General features: G+C 48.1%; 1 protein-coding gene across 1 annotated transcript in view; it reads left to right on the top strand.

The window, feature by feature from the left end:
• The first annotated feature begins 3,516 nt into the window (after positions 1-3,516).
• PLXNA4 (plexin A4) overlaps positions 3,517-23,598 on the top strand; it is a 443,814-nt gene continuing 423,732 nt past the window's right edge. Inside the window, exon 1 of the mRNA XM_009882970.1 lies at positions 3,517-4,695. Coding sequence (XP_009881272.1) covers positions 3,517-4,695 — 1,179 coding nt within the window. The remainder of the gene's footprint in view (positions 4,696-23,598) is intronic.

The following is a 23,598-nucleotide window of genomic DNA, read 5'->3' as shown; positions in this document are numbered from 1 at the left end:
TCCCTGGGGAAGAAGAGGCTGTGTGACCTCCCCGGGGACCTTGAATGTGTTGGTGAAGAGACTGTTGCAGCAGGAGCCATGTAGAGGGACAGTCTGGTGTCACACAGGAGCCCTCCGTGGTGGGTCATGGCATCACTGCTGGTCACGTCTCTGGGGGGAAAGGCGAGCGAGCCTGGTCATTGTGGGAAGGCGTTTTGGGTTTATTTTGGAAATACCCAGCTCAGAACCTAAGCCCAGACCCCACTGCCAGCTCACTGTGGCCTTTTGTTTGTTTGCTTTTTATTTATAATATAATTACTCTCTTGTAGCCCGAGCAGCCTAAGAGAATGGGTATGTCTATGACACTGTATTATTTGTCTTCCCAGTGGCTGTGATTTCTGCTATCCAGACACGCGTAATAAAAAGACACGTATAACCCCCTTCTCCTTGGTGCATCCTCTAAGGGGTAGTACAAACCCTGCTCTCTTCTGCAAGCTAAACAGTGAGTCCTCCTTGCCTCTGCCCTCTGCTGTTATTTATTTGACTTAATTAAGTCAATTTATAAATTATAGCCCTTAGAGGCTCAAGTACTGATTGGGACTCTAGGACAGAGGGTGCAGGGCAAACAACGTGAGCAGATGGGAGAGAAAGAGTGAGTGCCAGTGGTGTACAGAGAGAAAATCCTGCTCCTGGGGTCACTCAGATGGCTGATGGAAGATGGCAAGAGAGCCCCAGGCTCTCCTGCTCTCCCTGCTTTGTCCCAAAAGGCTGCTCCTGCACTTGCTTGGTGGCTTATGGTGCTGGAGCTTCTCACTGGGGTCTCTTTGGTTTCCAGATCAAATTTGTTGCCTTTGTCTGGAGGAAGGTTCCCCTTGCCATCCCCTTCCTCTACGAGTGGCAGTCTCACCCCAAAGTCAATCACAATTCTCACCCGCTTGGGCCTCAAAGATTTCACGTCTGGGGCATATCTCCTCTTATGTTGTGTTGGCTGCTTAATTTAATGGGCAAATTTCCTCCTGTTGTTGTAACTCTACTCCTGGGTGTTGTGACGACCTTTGGGCAGAGGGCTCCTGTTGCAGAAGAGGGGCTGTTCGTTACCTCTTCATTCTCTGTGTCACAGCAGTTTCCATTTCCCTGTCCTGCAGCTGTGCTGACTCTGCAGGGCTAAGAGGAGCAAAATAGAGTAAAATATAGGGGTAAAATAGATATCTTTTTAGTACTTGAAAAGAATAATTTCTTCCTAGATCTGTCTAGTGCCCGATCAAACCAGTGTCTGTTAGAAATATGGATCATAACTCATAAGTGACGGGAGCTGGTGTTCAGGGTCGCCACGTGATGTTTCTGAACACAGGACTCAAACAGGGACAGCTTCCCTCTTCTGCTGCTCTCTCAAGGATGGCCTCTTTTGAAAGAGGAATGGTTGTGCAGGGAGAGCTCATCCCATCGCTGCTCTATCTATCATTATAAAGGTTATTAAAAGCCTACGTGACCAGCCTGCGTATCCCTGCCGAGCGAAACCTCTCCTGCTTGCAAGACAGTCTTGCCAACTCTGCAGTATAAGCTTGATTTTATTAAATATTTGCTTGACCAGAAAGGCAAAGCAGAACAGGGTAAACATGCCTAAAGTAAATGTGAAATGACCTTTGTCCGTCATCTATCCAACGCCTGCGGCTGCTGCGGTAGGGAGGGCAGTGGGAGGTGAAGGTGATCATACAACAGCTTTGAAATGCTGGCTGCTGTGAGAATTTTGAAATATTTGGGGTGGCATAAAAGTGGTGGATGCTCTGCAAGCCCAGACTTACCCTTTCCACTATCAGATCTAATCAGTCTACAGGTCAAAAGAAAACGGGATTTATTCTCTTTATTATTTCTTGAAGTAAATTTTTCAGTTCCACTGGTGTTAGCAGAGCTGCAAATCCAGACCTGTGTCACTGCCACATCTTCCTCCCTGCTGGGATCTGCAAACAGTGTTTTTTCCCTTGCCTCCTGCTTGCACGGGGCTGGCTGTCATCACCTTTGCTCAGCTACTTACACCCCTGATTTCAGCGAAGTCACTCTGTGAGAGAAGTGATAGGACACTGGCGTGCAGCAGTGGACCTGGGGTTTGGTTTGTGTCCTTTTTAAAATCAAGAACAGTTTTGTGAAATTTTGATCTGGATGTTAAAGAGTGATGGAGGGAGGAAAGACCTGTGTGCCTCAGCCTGGCCACCAGTAACAAAGGTTTTGTAGTTAGCAGTCATCAAGGAGCTTGACTGGTGAGATCTGAACTGGTAGGACTCCATCTCCCATGTGCTCTGTGGGGCAGTAAGGGGGTAAAGCAGCCATGAAAAGGTGTAGGACCAGGGAGCAGATGGATGTGTTGAGTAGGAAGATGCATTTTTGTGGCACGAGGATGGGACTTGGTGATGTGCTCACCAAATTACAGGAACTATTTGAACTCCATAATGCTCCCACCACACTGGTTATATACTGGGAGATTTTAAGAGTCTGAGTAGTGCAAGGAAACCCCATTTCCTCTCTTTGGAAAGTCACCATGCTGGTCCCTGGGTTGTTAGTTTTCCTACTTTATGGTCCTTTAGACTTTATTAGTGCTAATAATTAGGCAACCCCTTTCTCCTCAGTCATCTGAGATGCCCAGGGGAACTGTATCTCTCTTTTAGACAATGTTTTCTTGGCTGTGCAGTGGGTGGAGAGCGCTTTTGTGGTGAGAGCCCAGGGGAGGGAGGAGACCTGGTGCTCAGTTTGCTCTGTGCTTGGCTGCATGCCCTTGGTAGATGTGGCAGTGAAGGCTGGCGCACCACAGCTCCTACGTCTGTACTCCAAGCTGGACCGGCATGAGGCAGCTTTGATCTGGAAGCCACGGAAAGCCTGTTCAAACAGTCCCGTTCTGGACCGAGGTCTCCCTGAAAAGATGTTAATGTCAGACCAGAGCTGGCTTCTTCCTGGCAAACTTCAAGGATTGCAAAAGAGCTCGGCATCCATCTGGATCTGTCCCTGTAGGCAGGTCTCTGACCTTCTCTAGGCTTCAGTCCCTCACCCAGAAGAGCAGGATAATAATCCTTCTCCTGTCCTGTCTTCTTAGATAGCAAATACGCAGTTGGGTCAAAGTTGGCACTGCAAACTGCAGTATTGCCTGATGTTTCTACCATTACCCTTCTGCGCTGCTCTGGCTTCCAGTGAATTTTTGCGCTGCACCATGGGGCATGTGTGTGTGTAACGGAGAGTAAAAGGGTGCTGATTTATTATTATGCTATGTGATTTCTGCTCTTTCTACCAGCATCTTTTCTTTCAGGAGGGCTCCCTTTGTGCTGGTTTTAAGCAGAGAGCTCGGAGACGAGAAAGGAAGGATTAGCAATTAAATACGCTCTGATGATGGCATGGTTGTGAAGGAGGGAGGGGGAAGGAATACTCCATAGTAATGTACTTTTGTTTTCTTTTCTCTTTGCTTGTAGGGCAAAATCTGCCAGGGAATTGGTGTTTTGAAGACTCTTACAGCTCTTAATCCTTGTTCTCTTGGGAATACAAACCTTTCTAATCATGTCGCCGGCCATGTGGAAATGGACTTGCCTGGTTTCTCACCTCCTACTATCCACCACAGTGTCGCCTCTTGGTAAGCAGCAGCCACTCCACCCAAAGAGGCCCTTCATCACTTTCACTGGAGACCAAGCAGAGGGGAACTTCAACCACTTGGTGGTTGATGAAAGAACTGGGCACATTTACTTGGGAGCTGTCAACAGGATCTACAAACTCTCCAGTGACCTGAAGGTCCTTGTGACCCACCAGACTGGTCCTGATGAAGATAATCCCAAGTGTTATCCTCCCAGGATAGTCCAAACCTGCAATGAACCCTTGACGCCCACTAACAACATAAACAAAATGCTCCTCATAGACTACAAGGAGAATCGATTGATAGCCTGTGGGAGTCTTTACCAGGGCATCTGCAAGCTTTTGAGGCTGGATGACCTCTTCAAGCTGGGAGAACCCTTCCACAAGAAGGAGCATTATCTCTCTGGGGTGAATGAGAGTGGCTCTGTTTTTGGAGTCATTGTTTCTTACAGCAACATGGATGACAAGTTGTTCATTGCCACTGCCGTGGATGGCAAACCTGAGTATTTCCCCACTATTTCCAGCAGAAAGCTCACCAAGAACTCTGAGGCAGATGGGATGTTTGCGTACGTCTTTCATGATGAATTTGTGGCCTCTATGATCAAGATCCCCTCAGACACCTTTACCATCATCCCTGACTTCGATATCTACTACATCTACGGCTTCAGCAGTGGTAACTTTGTCTATTTCCTAACTCTGCAGCCTGAGATGATTTCACCACCTGGCTCTACCACGAAGGAGCAAGTTTATACCTCCAAGCTGGTCCGTCTTTGTAAGGAGGACACAGCCTTTAACTCCTATGTTGAGGTGCCCATTGGCTGTGAGAAGAATGGGGTGGAGTACCGGTTGCTCCAGGCAGCCTACTTGTCTAAGGCTGGAGCCATCTTAGCGAGGTCTTTGGGTGTTGGCCCTGAGGATGATATCCTCTTCACAGTCTTCTCCAAGGGGCAGAAAAGGAAGATGAAGTCATTGGATGAGTCTGCTCTTTGCATCTTTGTCCTGAAAAAGATCAACGATCGCATCAAGGACAGACTGCAGTCCTGCTACAGGGGAGAGGGGACGTTAGATCTGGCCTGGCTCAAAGTCAAGGACATTCCCTGTAGCAGTGCGGTAAGTGAAGCCCCTAAGCACCCAAACTCAACCTCCTAATGTACTCACAGATCTTAGAGCGTTGGTCAACAATTAAAGCAGGGACCAAGGAACTGAGACTGCTTTGTCCCAGTCCTGGCTATTCCTTCATCCAACCACACCATGTATTTTAACCAGTTCATGCCTCAGTTTGCTCATGGACAAGTTGAGGAAGGTATCACTTTCTGACCTCCCCAGCCATGGTATGTTTGCTGTTAAACTAAGCCAAGGGGCCTTGGAATCTATTGGAGGAATTGGCCTATTGTTACTTCACTGTGCAATTCATTAGGGATGAAATGTCCCTTCCTTGTGCAGTTTTGGCTCAAACCTGAACCAAAATAGGACCTAGATAATGTCAAAGGCTGGTTTCTATGTCTGCTGGTGTAATTTTATTTCCCTGAGCTGGAGTCAGAGCAGGATTTGTTCAGGGAGCTCTGTGAAGCCAGGGCTTCGTTTCTTCTAGGGCTGAGAAGCACTGGTCATTAACCATCAAAGTCCCTCCACTTCCAGTTTCCAGCCAGCTCTGTGCTCTCTCTGCTCTGAAAAATTAAGGCCTGGCTGCAGATCAAGGATTAAATGCTGCAAGATTTAAGGGCAGGATTGGGGAAGAGGCTGGTCTACCTGACCTACAAATGGTCCTTAGAAATTGTCTTAGTTTATTCTGTCGTTTTGCTAAAGTGTCATTGCAGAAACCTGCGTCAGCCCCGCCAGTATACGGCTGACTTTGATACCATGCACAGAAATCAGCATTACAGCCGGCACTGCACCCAGGCTGCTGTAATAGCCGCCTCTCTGGGCTTTGATTTCCTTCCTTAATTAGCTCTTTCAAGTGAGAGGCAAGTTCAAGTCTGAGCAAAGGGAATACGGAGAAACACCAGAGCGCTTTCCTGCCCCGTAATCTCAAGGCAGAGTCAGGGCTCGGGATATGGGATTGCTCCGGCTTCCCTTTGTACTCGTGCCTCCTTTGCTGGGGGATCCCTGCTGTTGTTCCTTTGCAGGACAAGGACAGACCAAGAGGAACGCAGGCAGAAATTTCATCGCAGGGAGACTGATCCTGCCTTACCAGTTCCTATTTCCCCCTTACACCGGTGCCCTCAACATCGTTGCTTGACCTTACACTGCTCTCACGCTCCCCCACCGAACGTGCGGAGGGACAGGCCCTTCACTCCAGTTGGGATCGCTTCTGCCTAGACCTGCAAAGCTCCCTGTGGAGTATTGCACAGGGAGAAAGGCTATGCCCAAATCTGGCTTTGATTTTTTTTTTTTTTTTTTTGTTTAGCCTCAAGGCCTCTGCACATTCAAAGAGCTGCCTTTAGATTTAAGATGGGAGCTTCCCACTGGAGTTACTTTCCTGGGCTGTTAAGCCTCTCCACGCATTTGCAAATCAGCACTGCTTGTGCTCCACACTAATGCTTGCAATACCGGACCTCTCAAATCAGAAGGTTTGAAACCTGTCAGTCACCTGGCTTCGGTGGCTTTAGACAGGAGCAAAAAGGACAATGGGTTTCTTGTGTCCCTTGGGGTGAGTCCTGGACCAAGATGACTGATATACCAGGCTGAATTTGGAGGGAGAGGACTGCAGAGATTGGGGAGAGGACAAGGAGCTAGGGAGTGGGTGACACAGCAGGGGAAAAACTGTTAGAACATATTTGTGACTGCATTTCTTCACTGTGAATCAGAGATGCTAATGCTTCACAGCTGGAGAGAGAGCCTGGAGATCCCTGAAGAAAAAACAGGAGCCTGAAAAGTGTAACTAAGTGGGCTGTCCTCTCCTTAAATGAGTCTACTTAGAGCTGCTGGCAAGCCCTGCCTGAGATCAGCTGTGCTGCCCAAGGGAAGAGGTATTAGTGACTTGGCTGCTGGAAGGGTTGCAGAGTCCAGCCGCTAAGCTTGGAAAATATTTGATGGTTGGTGAAGTATTTTGGAGCCTGGATATATGTCTGTGAGGGCCCTGTCTCCTGTGCTGATGTCCTGCTTGCCAGCCGTCCACCAGCACTGCTGCTCTGCACGTGTATTTGAAGCAGCTCTAAAACCAATTACAAAGCCATCACTGAGACTTTCCCTGGGTTTGTGTGGACGTCAAATATTTCTCTGCTGGTGCAAACAGAGGCTTAACCTGCCTGTGCTCAAGGCTGGACCCGAACTTCAGCTCCGCTGCCCTGCCTTCAGCAGCCGAAATCCTGCATGTGAACAGATACAGCTGATGCTCCTGGCATTGAGCACATGGGTAGAGATGAGCGGTGGGAAACCCTCATCTAACATTGCAGAGAAACACTGTTAGAAGACATATTCCAGCCCTTCTTTGTGGTATTAACTGTAGGACCATGGGTTATGGAGCTGGGCTCACCACACTGTTCTCACATCTTGGTGCGTGGTCAGGTCTGGCTTTTGGTAACAAATATTTTTCTAATAGGGCGATAAGTGACTCAAAGGGGATTCACATATTAGGATGCTTCTTTTCCTGCCTTGGTGTAATGCTTGCTCAAGGCCACTTCAGGGCAAGAGCAGTCTCTTGGGGACCATTCCCCACTCAGCTCTCCTAACCTGCAATACGCATGCAAATAATTACAGGGATGTGGGGGAGGAGTGCACTTGGATGGAGTAATACAGAGCAAAGTCTGCAGCTTCTCTGGTCAGGCAACTTTGCTGGCGCAGCCGGAGCTTGGAAAGCTGAGGTCAGGTAGGACCTGGCAGCAAGCTGGGCTGGACGTGCTGTGTCTCACGATCAACATAACAGCAGGAGGCGTTGGGTCTCCAGATGTCCTGCAGGGTCGGGTGCCCTGGAGACTTGCCCTGGTCTGGTTTGCAAAGCCAACGTGAAGGCAAAGGACTGAGACACAACCGTGTAACGCGCTTGGGCTTCTCTCGTGCCAAGCACGTGTGCGTACTGCAGATTTCAGCAGCTTGATAGAAGAATTGCCAGAATGGGAAATATAAAAGACCGGAGATGAATAGATCAACGTGCGTTCCTCCTCTGTCCCTGTGTTATAGGTGTCCTATTACTCTTCAGCATAAATCAGGAAAAAATGATGGATTTTTATGTCTGGGCAGTTGATTTGCAAATTGGCGATGTTCACTCAGGTGATGAACAGTCCCAGGTAATACCTCTCTGGTTTTCCTCTCTGCAAATACAGGATAATAGCTTATATTTAAACAGTACACTTGACCCCAAATGCTTAGAAATTCATATAATCAGAGAAAAATGAGGCTGGTAAAAAAAGAGTCTTATGAGGTCATCTGATTTGCCCTCCTGCCCTACTTATAACACTTCTGACGGATATTTGTCTCACCTGTTCTTAACCTCCAGCGATGGAGATTCCTCTCTCTCCTTACATGATCTGTCTTTGCTGCTAGGAAGCTTTCCCTCATGTCTAATCTAAATCTCCTTTCCTGATACCAAAGCTGTTCCTACTTACGCAGACACAGAGAGCAACTCCATCCCCTCTGGCTATCGAGCAAAAGCATTGTGTGTCACCAAAACGTGACCACTTCGGTGGTGCATCAACGTATGGAGCGAGGGGAGCGAGACTGCATGGATGTGCAGGGGGTTAGCAGGAGGAAGGGCTGCTCTGGAGGGAAAAAAAAATAGGCTGCTTAAAACAGAAAACAATCTTCATGTTGGATAAAGAAGGCTGTAGTTGAAATACGCCTCGTAAACTTTGTAATTAACTGTTGATACCGTTGGGAAATGCTGGATTTCTTTAAAAAAAAAAAGCAAACCAAAACCAAACCCATAAAAAAAGGCAGTTTGGGAGGAGGATGGAGATGTAAATGAGCCATTTTGGTACAGGACTTGATCATTGGGGGATTTGCTGATTTTCGTTACTATGGAATAGGATTAACAATAGGTGCATTTTGAAGCCCAGTGATGATTTCACTACTGGGATTCTCAGAAGTGGAGCCAGGGAAGCCTTCCCCTCTACCTTGGGGACCAAGCAGGTGAACTGTGTGGGACATACGAGCACGGATGAAGAAGAGGAGGGTATTGGAGACTGACCCCAAAGCAACACGAGGGCACCAGGGCCTGCTGGGGACATGCGAGAGGAATGGGGATCCTTGCTGAAGCCTTGGTTGGCAATGAAGTCCCAAACACGGTGTGTTGTTGGCACGTGATCCCGGCTGTCAGCTGAGGAGCTGTTTGCAAACCTGGGCTGCTATCCTGGGAGATCCTGGTCTCCTCATCGGCCTGATCTGCCTCACAGCATCACCTGCTGCTCTGCAGCCTAACAGACTCCAGTCCCTGAAATGAAAAGGTGTCACCTCCTTTGCTGTAGCTTTTACCGGATACACAGTGCAAATATCTGTCCAAGATAATCAAAGTGTCTGTCCCCAACTATTGCCTGGCTTCTGCCTTTTGCTGGTATTTTCTTTTCCTTTTGGCAGGAAATGGAGTTTGACTGTTTAAATTACTGTATTCAATCTCTTCCTGTTTTTCATGGCAGCGCTGTCACTTGGGGGAGAAAAGAAATGTTTTTGAAGCTGACCAGCCAACAAAAGGCCTTGTGTAAAGAGCTGGGCAATATTTTTCCAACCCTTTTCTGACAGAGGGCAGGCGAGGTGGGTGTTTGGGACCTGAGTCATTGTCTGATGAGTGACTTGGCTATAAAGGTTTCCCGTGCTTCTGATGCTTCACGGCACACCTAAGTCAGCAGCTCCCCAAAACTTCTTTGCAGTTAACAGTGCCTAGATCCCTGAGAGTCCTACACCTCCTCCATACATCTGTTCCTCGAATGGACTCTGCTCTCCTACTCCCTCTGCTTTCCCTGCATCCCCCCTGCCCATCCTAGATGCTTAATGCCCACTAAGCAAGCACTGCTGCACTCCTGGGGTTTAGCTGGATGCAGGAGAAGGTTGTGGAGGGCACATTACTGATTAGTTCTTCCATGGGTGGCTGTCAGACATGTCTGCATGCCAGTTGGGTGCACAGGCGTTTTGCTTTGGCAGCACGAGCACCTCACCTCAGGATAAATGCTGCTTGGCCCTTGGGGCTGATCCATGGGCTCTCTTCTGCTCCGTGCCACCAGGTTAGGAAGGGCTATTTCTGTTCAGAAGGGCTTTGTGTATGGTGTGGGACAGTCAATTTGACTCTTGGTGAGGCCGCTGTTGGTGATGCAGTGGCCATGGTTTTCCTATAAACAGCCCATTTCTAGATTTTCTTCTTCCTCCCAGGCGCTGCATTTGTCATCACTGGTGTTCGCAGGACACAGGTCTGACAGAGCACCTCTGAGACACCAAGATGGGGAGCAGCATTAGGACTGTTTTACAGGAGGGTTGGCTAAGGCACAGTAAAACGTAACTTGCAGTGCGGTTGCAGCTCAGGGACTCCTGGGTCTTAGTGCTGTGCCCAGTGTTCCCAACTGTTGCAGGAAGAGAGAATATCATCCTTGCTATTGTGTTCCCCTCTAGCATGGAGGACAGAAAAACAGGGTCACTTAGAAAGAAGGACATGAGCTGGAGCGGCTGGGAAGAAGGGGCATTTCAAGGAAAAAAATCACTTTACAAACTAAAAAGCAGGAATTGTCATCTCTATCTGCCATTTCCCCCATTATTTTCCCTCAAAAGGGAAAGGTTGGGGCGGAGGGGAGTGTTAACTTTTGCTTCGCCCGTGGGAAGAGGAATGCGTGGAAGGAGGTCCACGCGATACTGCCGCTTTGATATTTTGCGCACACAGCCCCTGCCCGTTTCTCCCGGCGGGGCTGGCGGGGACGGGGGGGCCTGCCACTTTCCCAGGGGAATGACTCACAGTCACAGGAACCAGCTATCGGTTTCATTAGACCTCGTAGTGTCACTGCTTGCCAGCTGGGCTATCCTGAGTAAATCTCTGCGGGGGTCAGTGCCACTCGTGCTTCCACAAAAAGGCTTTTTTGTTTGTCTCTCCTGGATAGACCAAGCACAAGAGTTTTGCGTACATGTCTTTACTCCAAATTATACAGGCTGATGTTTCTGATCCAAAGGGCTGATGGTCAGTTGAGGTCAGTTCTTGGTCAACTTTTAACAGCGCTTTCCTTTTCTTTCTCTGAAGATGCAAGCAAGAGCAGGAACAATAATAATAATAATAAAAAAAAAGATACGGTGCAGTCTGTGCAGTAGCCTCAGAAATACGGTAATGCCTCTCTGGGAATGCTCACTGGAGACTCAGAGACGGAGCAAACAGGCTTATTACTGCCAGATCTGTATTTGTATAATTGGTCACATCAGTTTGTGTTGGATGGGAGTGTGCGTGCATGTGTGCGGAGCGTGTTGACGGAGGGACTTGCTGAGCCCAGCAACTTTGATAAGAGGCGACAAATGTCCGTTTGCTGACGCTGGGAGCTGGAGTGGATGGAGAGCTTAACTGGGGAGGCAATACAGAGAAGGGGCAGGGTGCTGGCTTTGGGTTTCTGCAGCTGAGCTCTGTGATTTGTAAATCTCTGCCATGCACCTTCCCACTCCTCATTTCTCCACCTCCAGCAGGCCTGACCATCATCTCCACTGCAAAGCTGGCTGTGCTCCGGGATGAAAAACACTTCATTAGAGAGAAATGTCATATTATCTTGCTACATGATGCAGCTCAAGCAAAAGCAGAGCAGGGAGCTCTCTCCAGAGACGTGGCTGGTATTTCTCATGATTATTGTCAGTGGTGGAAGTGACCAGAGATGTCTGGGGCCGTGCTCCTCAGGCTAATGGAGAGCAGCTGAGTTCAAATCTCCTCTGCTCCGAGCAAGGTCCTGCCCCCCTGTAGCTGGAATTAGGAAAGTCTCCCCACCTCTTCCTCTGTGAGGTGACCAGCAGGCTCATTAACTAATTAGCACTAATTCATTGATTAGCATGCCTGGTGTTCATGCTAGGGACACAACTATTGGGGTCTAATGGAGTTGCAGGAACAAGACCCTCCTGGCTTTTACATCAATGTACCTACTTACGGCTGAACAGTGCTGGGTGAGCACTACAGGACTTCTCCATCATTTCCATGAGCTCTCAGTTCCGCCTGGGTACAGCTGCTGGCAACATCCCTGTCCTCTGGACATCCTCAAAAGCCCACGGATTATTCAGGTGGGCATGCATGTGCTAACCTGGTGAAAGCTCATTTGCAGGGGCTCCTCAGGCACTGCGTGGGTTCATCTTGGAGAAGAGAAGGATCCGGGGAGATCTTATTGCCGCCTTCCAGTCCCTAAAGGGGGCCTACAGGAGAGCTGGGGAAGGACTTTTTACTAGGACATGTAGCGATAGGATGAGGGGGAATGGCTTTAAACTGGAAGAGGGCAGGTTTAGATTAAACATTAGGAAGAAGTTTTTCACTTTGAGGGTGGTGAGGCACTGGCACAGGTTGCCCAGAGAGGTTGTTGAGGCCCCATCCCTGGAGGTGTTCAAGGCCAGGCTGGAAGTGGCCTTGGGCAACCTGGTCTAGTGGGAGGTGTCCCTGCCCATGGCAGGGGGGTTGGAACTCGATGATCTTCAAGGTCCTTTCCAACCTAAACCACTCTATGATTCTATGATCTTCACTTTTTCCTCGGTAGCGGTCCTTCCTCCCATGTGCCCCCTCTCTGCTTTCAGCCAGCAGGGATAAGGACACTTCCCTGCCTCTGTAAAGTGCTCTGCACTCCAGGCAGGGAAAAAAAGTGTCTTTGGAGGCCCTGGGGGAGAAAAAACCAAAAACTCTTAAGCACCTACATCAACCGAAGCTTGCACTCAAGGGCTGTAAACCAGGGCCTAATTGCATGGAGAGGATGATTGCATTTGAGGTATTAAGTATATTCCTCGGTATTAAACACCTGTCCTTGAAAGAATACTTCCAGATCAGTGCGCATGCAGAAATAATGCTGGCAGTAATTAATTACCTTCTTATCACACCCCCTCCGCAACCTCTCCTTCCAAAATCCTCATTGTTTGTCCTGGGGGGCGGGGGGAGAGAAAAGCACGCTTTGGAAACAACCTCCTCCTAAAAATGTTTATTTACTTCCCAAGCAGAAAGCAAGAGGAAACCTTATGCCTTTAAGTGGCCGGGTGCCAAGCCCGTGCGCGCGGTGCTGTTCTCTCCCGGCTCCTCGCGTCTGGTTGACCCCGCTCACACAAAATGTTCATTGAGGACGGAGCAGAGCCCAAGGCTGCTGAGTCGCTGTTGTGTCTGAGATATTTCAGGCGCAGCTCCCTCCCCCACCATCAGTCCCATCTCTGGACTGCATTGGCTCTTCCTGAGCAGCTCAGCATCACCCCAGGTCTTGGTGGTCCCCCAGTAACTGCTTCTGCAGGTGAGCAAGGTGTCAGCTTCTCCATCACTGTTTGTGCAGTTTGCCTGCGTGTCTTGCCACATGGACAATTAGATTTGTTTCTGGGAACTGATCTTTGCTGCTTCCCCTGCCAGCGACCCAGGCTGTTTTCTTCTGTGGTTAAGCTCTGCGGTCGTCCATGGTTCAGCCTTGCATTTTTGGAGGGCTCCATATGATCTCCTCACATTCAATTCCACGCCAGGAGATCAGCTACTTCACAAACCTGACCTCCTATTGCCTCACCAGGAGGTCACTGAGTGGGCCAAGGGGAATGCTTGTGAATGCTTGTGAAATAGTTTTGTTTTTTTGTTTTTTTTTTTTAAAAAAAAAAAAAAAGCAGCAAGCAAACCCAGGAGAAGCAAAGCGACTCCAGCTCCCTTCATGAATCCAATGCTATTTGAAGCACCTCCGGACTGGGGGCAGCCGAGTGCGGGAGTTTGTACAATAACCGTTCTGTTGAGGAGGGGGTTGAGGGTATGCTGGATTCAGCGTTGCTTTCTGGGCCAAATCCTGCACAGACCCTTTCTCCTTTGCCTGATGCAAGTGTAGCTGTCGGGGTGAAAAACAGTGCAGGGTCTGTCTGAGTACTTGGAGAGTCAGTGAAGATGTTTAGCCTCTGGGAACGATCTGATGCACATGTCTGTATTTATTTTATATTCCAGTTTTTACACACCATAGGTCTTTTTTTTGGGTTTTTTTTTTTTCCCCCCTGAATTAAGCATGTTTCTTAATTTATCAAACTGCACGGAAACGTGGGTCACCGTTATACTGGGTAGGATTAATTCAGCTGCTGGAACTGTCCATCCTGATGACTGGTTGATTTGAAGATGGAGATGAGAAAGGCCATTGTGCCTACAGAGAGATATCCAAGTCTCATCTGACCGTATTTCTGCCCCAGACACTCCCAGCCTGGCATCTGCATGACTGTGTTAGTGTGGGATATGGTTTGGCTGTAAGTTTGTTTGAGAGGCAGTCTATCAGCACTGGCCCAGTCTTTGGGTAATGCAACAACAGCTTTGGGATGAAACGTGGGGTTTGCAGAGCCAGCGTGGACCGGGTTGGGTAGATATGTCCAAGTTCAGGATGGAGCTGGGGACCTGGGTGTCCTGCACATATCTACCTCCGAACCATCCTTCTCTTCAGCTCTGCTTCATTGAACAGAAAACTGTCAGTAAGTGGATGAATGTAGCTTGCTGAAATGCAGACCTTTGTTGCATCTTTCTCCTGCAGAGCACCATGCAATACATAGGACCTAACATCTTCCCCGTGCCACCAGCACCCGGTTGCTTCAATTTAGGAGCTAGCAAACATTGCAGCCCCAATGTTTCCTGCTTTATGGTGCAGATTCTAATAATATTTAAAATATTTAAAGATGTACTTGAAAGGCAGGAAAGGCAAGACACCCAGATATGCACGCAACTAAACGGTGGCACCGCAGAAAGACAGAGAGACCTCTGTTTCCTCCATGCAGTATTGGAGCTGGCGTAGCTGATAGAGCATGTGGGTGACATTAGATCAGTAGGAACAACATCGTATTTTCCCTGTTTCAATGTCATTACCCCGTCGTTGTCAGTGTTCCAAAATATAATAGGATTTGTTCAGCTGATTTATCCTGTAAACAAGCGATATTAGCCAGGCGCGTATTTAGACACACAGAGAGAGTGGGAGAGGCAGAGCGAGGGAGTGTGCAGAAGGGAATAATAAAAATGTACTCCTCCTAATGAGGGAATGACCCAGCACTTATCAATGGGTCGGGGCTATTGGTCGGTATCCCGGGCCAAGAAACACAGGGCTGTAATTGTAATGGTGTCCCTGCTCCTGAGGGCCAGCCGCAGCCCTCCGCTTGCGCAGTCCCGCTTTCGGATGCAGGAGGAGTTTGAGCTTAATGGCTCGGGTGAATTTACACTCGGCTGACACAAGCGCTCTGAATTCCTCAAGTACCAAGGTCTGCACAGATTAGAGGCAGCAAGTGGGGAGATATTTCTTTTCAGGGGCTCGAGCGTTTTAGTTTCTTGTTTAAACTGGTAACCCGGCTGCTTTAAATTCATTTTCCCCGAGATGATGGGACCAGGCACAACTCGGTTCTCCCCGCGCAGCCCCGGAGCACGGCACGGCTCTCCGTTTTTTGGTGAGCAAGCCTCTCATACCTGGCCGAGCTCTCTCAGCTTCCCCGTGCTGAAGAGCAACCGCACATACATGTCGTTCATTACAACACTTAGCTTACCTTCGCAGGACCACGGCGAGACTTAATTAATGCTTTTAAGAGGCTCTGGGATCTCCGGGTGAAGGTGTCGCTTGCATGCAAAGCAGCGTTGTTGTTTAATTTATATAGCGCTGTTGGTGCGCGTGGCACTTTGCAGCCCAAATGATTATTTTGTCTGTGTAACAAAATAATAATTATAGTAATTGTGATTCAGTGGAGAATCTCTGGTGGTGCCGGCGTAGGGGAGGCAGCTGGACTCTATCCGGCAAGGTGCTGGTGTGCGTCACTGGAATAGGAATGAGGGGTGCCTGGCAGCTGCCAGAAATGCTCCAGAAATGCCGGTTTAACCATTCTGCTGCCAGAAAGTGTCGGGAGATAATGGGCCAGGCACGTTGTCTGTGAAAGGGAGGACAGGTCGGCAAGAGAAGGCTCCTACACCCTTCGACGTTGCACGCAACAGACAGCGATGATATTGTTGTGGAGACCTTAGAAGAGCCCTGCGGTGTGGCTGTTGCGTCCATGGGGGGAAGGTGGACATGAGAGTTTGTAACTTGGGGAAGGGAATGTCTCTTTGTTAGGTGTCTCTATTGGATGGACGTGCCTGAGAGAAACCCACGGTACGGCAAGGATGCTCAGGATTACCGGGCACAGCTGACAGAGGATAGAGCTCCAGCCTCTTACACCTCTCTCATCACTACGGTTGATGTTTCCAGGAATTTGTTATATAGAAAACCTTTGGCCGATCATGAAAATGCAATGTCCTTTAGGGTAAAACACAGCAGCTGGTGAGCACTTGTCCTTGTCTCAAAAGGTGTCTTTCTGCCTATGCAGCAAACCCTTTTCACCTAATATTTTCTCTCTCTGGGACTCTTACTCTCCATCTCAGGTACACCAGCATCAGGGGAAGTCAGCGCTACTGTGTTTCAGGTGCGTAACACAGCTTTGCTGCTAGAATATGTTCTTACAGAAGAGCTCTAGCAGCTTATTTGATCAATACTTCACTTTTGAAAAATCCCTAAATGCTTATTTACCCAATAGACCATGGCGGTTTCAAAGGCAGAGCCTCCGCACTCAATAATCTCTTTTTTGGGGGTGTGAAAAATTATAAGTGAATTTTTTAAAGCTCATAGAAAGCACTCAAAGAGAGCCACAGAGATCATATTCCTCTGCTTATCCTTCAGTGCCTCATCCATATGATCCTTCAGCCTCTGAGCCAGCAAGGGGAAGTTTATGGGACTGCAGAAGAACTCAGCTTCCTTTTACAGTCACGGCTGCTGCTTTTCAGGTCCCGTCCATCCTTCTTGTTTGTAGATACAGTTGCCACCTGTGAGGGGATGAACCTCAGAGACCACACACCTCCGGGATCTGATTTTCACCCTGGCTGCATGGCTTGGTGAGCTAATGCTGAGATTTGGAATTGTAATGCTAGAAAGCTTTTTGAGGGGGTGGAAAAGACGTATGCGAAAGGGAGACTTGGCTGACATAGCGATGGTGTTTGGGATGTGGGTTGTGAGGACCTCCATAAATGGGACTGTTTGTACTATCTCAGTTTGACACTCTGCATTGCTGCTGGAGGCACTGTCCCTCTTCCCTGCCTATATCAGGCTCTTGGGGTCTAACCAAGGCACTTGAAATATCACTTAAACCGCAATATCCAAATATGGAGAGCGTAAATATCCCACTGGAAAATATTGCCAGGTATCTGAGTCTGTTCTGCACTTTGCCGTGTTTACCTTGACAGAGTGTGACTGTTTCTCCTGGCAGACGCTTGGAGGTGAAGCTGACATAGGAGCTGAGGGATATGGTGAAGCTGGGATCAGTACACCATCTGCCAGTAGCACAGATTCATTAACCTGCTGGTGTTTCAGGCTGGATCCTTAATTGCACCTTGACTTGTAATGATAGGAGTGTCTTCTATGCAAATGACCAAGAAGCAAGAATGTTGTTTTGCTGAGGGCATTTTTTCTTACTTGATATCTATGATGTGCTTGTCTAGATGGTCAATCTGAGACTTCCCTTCATGGGGGCATGAACTTTTTCCCTCTGATAGCCCAGTGCTGCTTCCAGAGCAGAAATGCTGCTGCTGACCAGTCCCATGGCAGTAGTAAGGCAACGCGCATAGCAAAAGTGGGAACAAGAGTTTGAGAACAAGCCTTGGGCTGAAAAGCATTTGCTTTTGCTGCTCACTGGCCCTGTGGCCGTGACACAGAGTCATCAGCCCCTGAAAGCTGTGGTCTGCATCTCCAGGGTCTACAGCAGGAAATAAGAAAAGCAAACTTACTGCCAGTATGGCTTAAATTTTTCCACTCTTGGGGGTCTAGAAAGTCTTTAGGGATTCACTAAGCAACATACACTGTATGCATCTTATGGCACACTAGTCATTCCAAAAGTTGGGACTTAGAGGATGATAAATTTATAGCAACAATTACTGCTTACTAATAATCAGCCAGCTCTGCTGAGCAAAAGGCCCGAAGACTAAAGAAACCTGTTGGTCCCTGTAAGAAAAGCAGCCTCCTCTTCAGGAAATTGCAAATTTTACGACGTGGAGGTACATGGTGTAGACTGTTGGAAGCCTTATGCTCACAGTACAGCAGGGACATAAATGCAGGCATAAAAAGTCTGTACTACATTAAGATTCTGCAGCACTCTGGAAACTTGACACCAGTCCTTGAACTGATGCTTAAACTACAGACCTAAAAACCAAACGCCTGTACCAGATCTAGTCAATTTGGGTAACTTCCCCCCCTCCCCGTTCTTGCGTTCCTGAATTATGTTTGAATGAACACCTCTTAGCATAGTGGGTGCAATTTCCCTGTAATTGGTAAAGTTACAGTAACTGCACTGTCATTTGTATATGGTGACATGTAATTGCATGGTAACCATTGCTGTGGTTGCACAAGTGAAAAGCAGCGTGCAATTATAATGTATTTCCAAATGCTGGCTCTTTATCCAGCTTCCATTATATCACAGCGCACCCTGGGGAAACGGTACTGGATATTTTTGTATGTCGTTAGACTGAAGGCTAACCGCTGAAGAGTGGGTTGGTTGGTGATCTATGCTATCTTTGGTTGGTGGCCCAGGGTTCTCATCTTTTCGCCCACAAAATTTCCCTGTGGCTTTGAATCACAGATGACAAAGGTCTACAGCCGATGAGGCTCACTGGGCAAGCCCACAGCCTTTTTCTTGGCCCACTATCAGGAATGCATGTGATGGGGAAGGCAGTAACAGGCATCAAATTATGTGAATGATGTGACATGAGGTGAAAGTCAGAGGGGCTGTCTCCATCCTGCACTAGGACATCATAGTTAGACACATCCAATGGGCTGAAGTAGGATGGTTCTGCTGAAGGTCACAGCACAGATGGTAGGGAGAAGGTCAGGTAAACCAAAGTCCACTGGTCTCAGAGGAGTCAGAAGAAAGACTCGGAGGCAGCATGGCCAGTAGCAGAGATACTTACTGCAGGAGGTCAGAGGCAGAGCCAATCCAGCTTAAGGAAAGCAAAGTACTAATACCAGGAGTACGGCAAAGAGGCATCTAACCAGAAGTTCACCAAGCAGTGAAGCACATGCTGATACCATCAAGAGGACATGTGTGGACAAACAGGAGAAACACAAGCCTTGGGTATCACGCTGCTGCTGTTGGAGTTTAAAGACTTGTGGTTTGCAGGGAGGTGGTTTCCATCATTTACAGCTCCTCTGGGTAGCAATTTATGCTTCACCCCTCCACTAGGTGATCTAGACACTACATTTCCTAGCTTGTATCTCTTCAGGCACCGTGAAGTTCCTGGTGACAGATTTTAGAATCATAGAATCATCTAGGTTGGAAGGGACCTTCAATATCATCAGGTCCAACCATTAACCTAACACTGGCAAACCCACCGCTAAACCATGTCCCTCAGCACCACATCTACACATCTTTGAAATCCCTTCAGGGATGGTGATTCCACCACTGCCCTGGGCAGCCTGTTCCAATGCTTGACAACCCTTTTGGTGAAGACGTTTTTCCTAATATCCAATCTAACCCTCCCCTGGCATAACTTGAGGCCGTTTCCTCTTAAACGGGAAGCCATTTCCATTTTCCTAGGGCTTCCATCTCTCTAGATTTTTAAACATCCTGTTAAGTAGGATACATGCCCACCCTCACCCTCACTCAGTCCTTGCAGTCAGGAAGGAAAGAAGATCTTGCAGTCAGGTGATGGAAAAGACCTTGGATATCTCCTTGCAAAGTCTCGGATGCATATTACTGTTGATTTCTTATTGCTGTTGGCTCCCTGGCCCTGCTGGCAGCACAGACAGCTGTAATATATGCGTTCCCTCCATCGTCTGGCGTAGCCAAGCCTGAGATAACAAGAGTGAGAAGCCAAGTACCTGCCACCGTATGAAGACAGGGCTGTTAGGTATTAGCTGTAAATCAAAGGCGAGACTTGGCCGTTGGGATGGCCTTTATCCCCAGTGAGTCTGTGGAATTGCTTTGGAGCCTGCTGAGATATCTGGAAAAAGGCCCCGGTGCTTTGATTAGGGAGGAAGATTTCGCCAGACTGAAAGCAAAGAGGAATGAGGGATGGCTAATCCTTTATCGAAGCTTTTCCCAAAATATGGATTAGGCTGTATTTGATTATCAGGGGTTGTTTCAGAGGCAAATAGCTAAAGCAGATGTTTAAGGGACAACTGCAGTTTATTATGAGCACTGTTTGTACTGGCCCCCTAATATCTGGTGCTCCAGCCCTTCGTGCAATGCCAAAGTGTTCGCTTCTGCTGGGGAATAGGATGAGGATGGGGAAGGAGGTGTTGTAATCAGAGCTCTAACCCTTCTGCTGAGTTTGGGGGTTTTTGGGGCTCAGCAAATCTCACGGGGACTGAGCCAGCACCAGCCTTGTAAAACCATCCTCTCCAGGAGGGCTTGGATGTGTTAATTGTTTATTTGATAGGCTTAATCCTGGAGAAGGCAAATGCCTGCCAGAATCCTCCTGTAAATCAGGCCCATTCTTTTGCACATCCTTCTTATTTCACTGGTGAATGTGACACTTGGCCATGGTGTCACGGCTGCAGATGAACCCCCTGGTTGCCCATGCAGGGAGCGGCGGCAGGAGCAGACTGCAGCCTCTCACCAGCTGGCTCCCCCCTGCACATCACCCTAAGATGGAGAGGCAGCTGGTGGGACTCAGGAGGGCATTTACGCCCTGGGAGCTGCCAATCATTCTCACATGAAGATATTTCGGATATGTAGAGCACCTCATAAACCTGTGTTTAGCGGCTTTCCTGGGGCAGAGGGGCGGTGAGCAATATTCCCCCTTTTGCAGGTGGGAACCTGGTGTGGGATGATGAACTGATTGTCTCCAGTCCAACATCTCAACTGCAAGGCCCCCCTTCCCTTCCCTTCCCAGTTACCTACAGACTGCGTGGTGAATTTCTGGGTTAGATTTTAACTGCTCAGGATGCGAGAATTGCTGATCCCATTCCTGCCTCCTTAGATCTTCCCTTTGCCCCTCCCTGATATCCCAGCCGGTGAGGCAGCAGTGTTGCAAGCAGAGTGAATTCATGTCCTCACCTCCGCTTTCATTCTGGAAAGTCGTTAACGTGAAATTGCCAAGCAGAGAAGCTCCAGAGAGTTTAACGTGGCTACTTTATATTGCTGCTAGGAGTGTCTGGAATTGAAAATAAACCTGTGCTTGCAACTCCTGACCCTTTCATCATAAATCCAAACTTCCTTACGTGTTTCTCTTTGCTGAAGAAGATGACTGTATTTCTGTCTTTACAAAGGCGCATGTGCAGCTGAGAGCCACAGCTGCACAGAAGCTGGGTGATGTTTATATGTAGGGTTTCGCTTGCTGGCATTTTTTTGCAGATGATCCCCAGGGGAAATAACCCAAATGTGTTAAATGAAAATAGTTTTCATGTGGTGCGTGGCTTGCTGGCCTTGCTTCTGTTCTTGGGGGATGGTTGTCCACATCGCAAACCACAACTCTGCAATTGCTTCTCTGGCACCCACGCAACAGCGTGTGGGTGAACACCATGGCCTCATCTGCCCTCACGGGCTAGTTTGTGTGTCTCAGAGGCTAGGGTGTGCTGTGGTGGTCCTAGATCTCATCTGAACAGTGCCATGTAGGAGAAACCGCCGATTTCACTCTTCATCCTTGGCCTGGTGCTTGGATCACAGAACCATGGAATAGTTTGGGTTGGAAGGGACCTTTAAAGTCATCTAGTCCAACACCCCTGTGATGACCGGGGACATCTTCAACTAGATCAGGTTGCTCAAAGGCCTGACCAGCCTGACCTTGAAAGTTTCAAGGGATGGGACATCTACTGCCTCTCTGGGCAACCTGTGCTAGTGTTTCACAACCCTCACTGTAAAAATAAAAAAAAATAAATAATAAAAAAAAAAATTCTTCCTTATATCTTGTCTGAATCTACTCTCTTTAAGTTTAAAGCCATTACCCCTTGTCCTATTGCAACAGGTCCTGCTAAAAAGTCTGTCCCCATCTTTCTTATAAGGCCTTCTTATAAGGATGTGTCCTTGTGTAAATAATCTCAGGGAAATAAAATTAAATAAATGGACTTAAAGTCAGTTTTGTGTGTGTGGGGGGGGAAACCATGATATCAACCCCATTAAGAGTTCAGCTGGAGCTGGGCCCAGTCCGACAGAGGAGGAACTAATCTCTGGCAGCTGGATTAATTAAGCCTCACAGGTTGGAGATGTGCTGCAGATTGGCCACAGGTTATTGTGGTTGATGCTGGGATCTCTGGGTCTATATCCTCTTAGGGTTTTGCAGGTAGATGAGAGCTTACTCTGGCTATGTGAGCTCTGATACACATCTACAGCAATCATACACTCCAGCTAACGCATCCTGGCTGTTGATAGAGTGGGTTACAGACGGCTCAGTTCTGTATCCTTACAGCCATGCAGGCTCAGACCTTCCTGGGGAGCAAATAAAAGGAGCTTATACCTTCCTGCAAAACAGCACAGGCCCCTCCTGTTGGATATTCAAGGTCTTGGGTTGTGCAGGAAGGCAGAGCAGATGATTCCATGGGTCCTTTCTGGTCTCCAAGTGCTTCAGCTGGAGCGGTTGGTTTTGGCTGTGCTGCGGGGGGGGCGGCAAAATTGTGTGGGAAACTGTGCTACGCCAAGGAGGATGCCTCAGACTGTGCCAGCTCTGCTTGATTGCTACCGTTTCATTGCTTGTTGGTGTGTTTTCCTGCTGTTTGAGATGGAGTTTCATCCACTGGTAAGAAATTTGTTGATTTTTTTTCATCCTCTTGGTGGTGAAAAAAGCTGTTTCCCATTTTTCTTTAAACCATGACAAAGCAGGGCTTTCTTCCCTTGCTTGTCTTTCTGCCGTTTGTAGAAGGCTTCGGAGTTTCTTGTGTTTAGTCTGAAATGATTCTTCTCTCAGCCTGTCAGGCCACTGATTTGAGTGGGGCACATACACAGTTTTAATATAGCCTTGAAATGTTAATTTGAGAGCTTAAAAGTTTCCAGTCAAACTGGGCGTGACTTCCAGATCTGGATTCTTCTCAGATCCTACATCCATGGGATGATTCAGGTTTGAAGGGGACCTCAAGAAGTCATATGGCCAATCCTCCTGTTCAAAGCCTGATACATCTTATTGTTAGGGTGAGTGAATACTCTGGAGTCCTTTTGCAATCAGCTGGGTCTATCAGAAGGTGATCCTGTGCATTAAAAGTTTGGTTGGATAGCTTGTTCTCTGACATACCTCCTTTCCTCTGTTGATTGTGGAGTTATTTTAGATGACTGCTGTAGGCTACTTAGGTTTCACATGGCTAAAGCCAGGCGAGATGGATCCCACACCAGGTGACGTGTCGGGTAGTGAATTGGTGAACAGAAAGCTTGTCACACTGTGTCAGACCAACACACCGCTCCTCTCGTTAACTCATCTCTGACAGTCAGCGTCTCATGTCTTGCAGAAAGATCTGGGTAGTGTCGCTGCTTCAAACACATTTGTACTTCGCGTGTAATCGAGCTGCAGCTTTTCCATCCTGACCTATGTGACAAATCTGTTTGTGTTCTCATTATCCACAGAATCCTAGTTTTTGCAAGTCGTGCTGTCAGCGGAGGTGTCCTGCCTCTCTGAAGCGTGGCCATCAGTATGGTGGTACCGGGCCTCCGATGAATTTGGCTTTTGGATCTGGGATGCAGATTTGTCTTACGCTTTGGCATTGTAGACTAGCAACACCCTGTCTGCTGGTCTCAAAAGCTGTTGATCTATTCTGTAATTGCTCTTTGAGCTGATGTTTTAGCTCTGAAAGGGCAGTCCACAAACACTAATGACTTGCAGGCCAGAGCTCAGGCGAGCTGTTCCTTACTAATCGCTGTTTGAATTCCTCGTAGGTTTTATGTATTTATAAATACATTTAAGACACATTATTCTTCCATTCAGTAAAACTATCTGTAATTATTCCCTGTAATTGCTGGGTGAGG

The sequence above is a fragment of the Charadrius vociferus genome, unplaced genomic scaffold, assembly GCF_000708025.1.
Source record: "Charadrius vociferus isolate BGI_N301 unplaced genomic scaffold, ASM70802v2 scaffold32, whole genome shotgun sequence".
Taxonomy (NCBI): domain Eukaryota; kingdom Metazoa; phylum Chordata; class Aves; order Charadriiformes; family Charadriidae; genus Charadrius; species Charadrius vociferus.
This window is presented reverse-complemented; position numbering and strand designations above follow the sequence as displayed.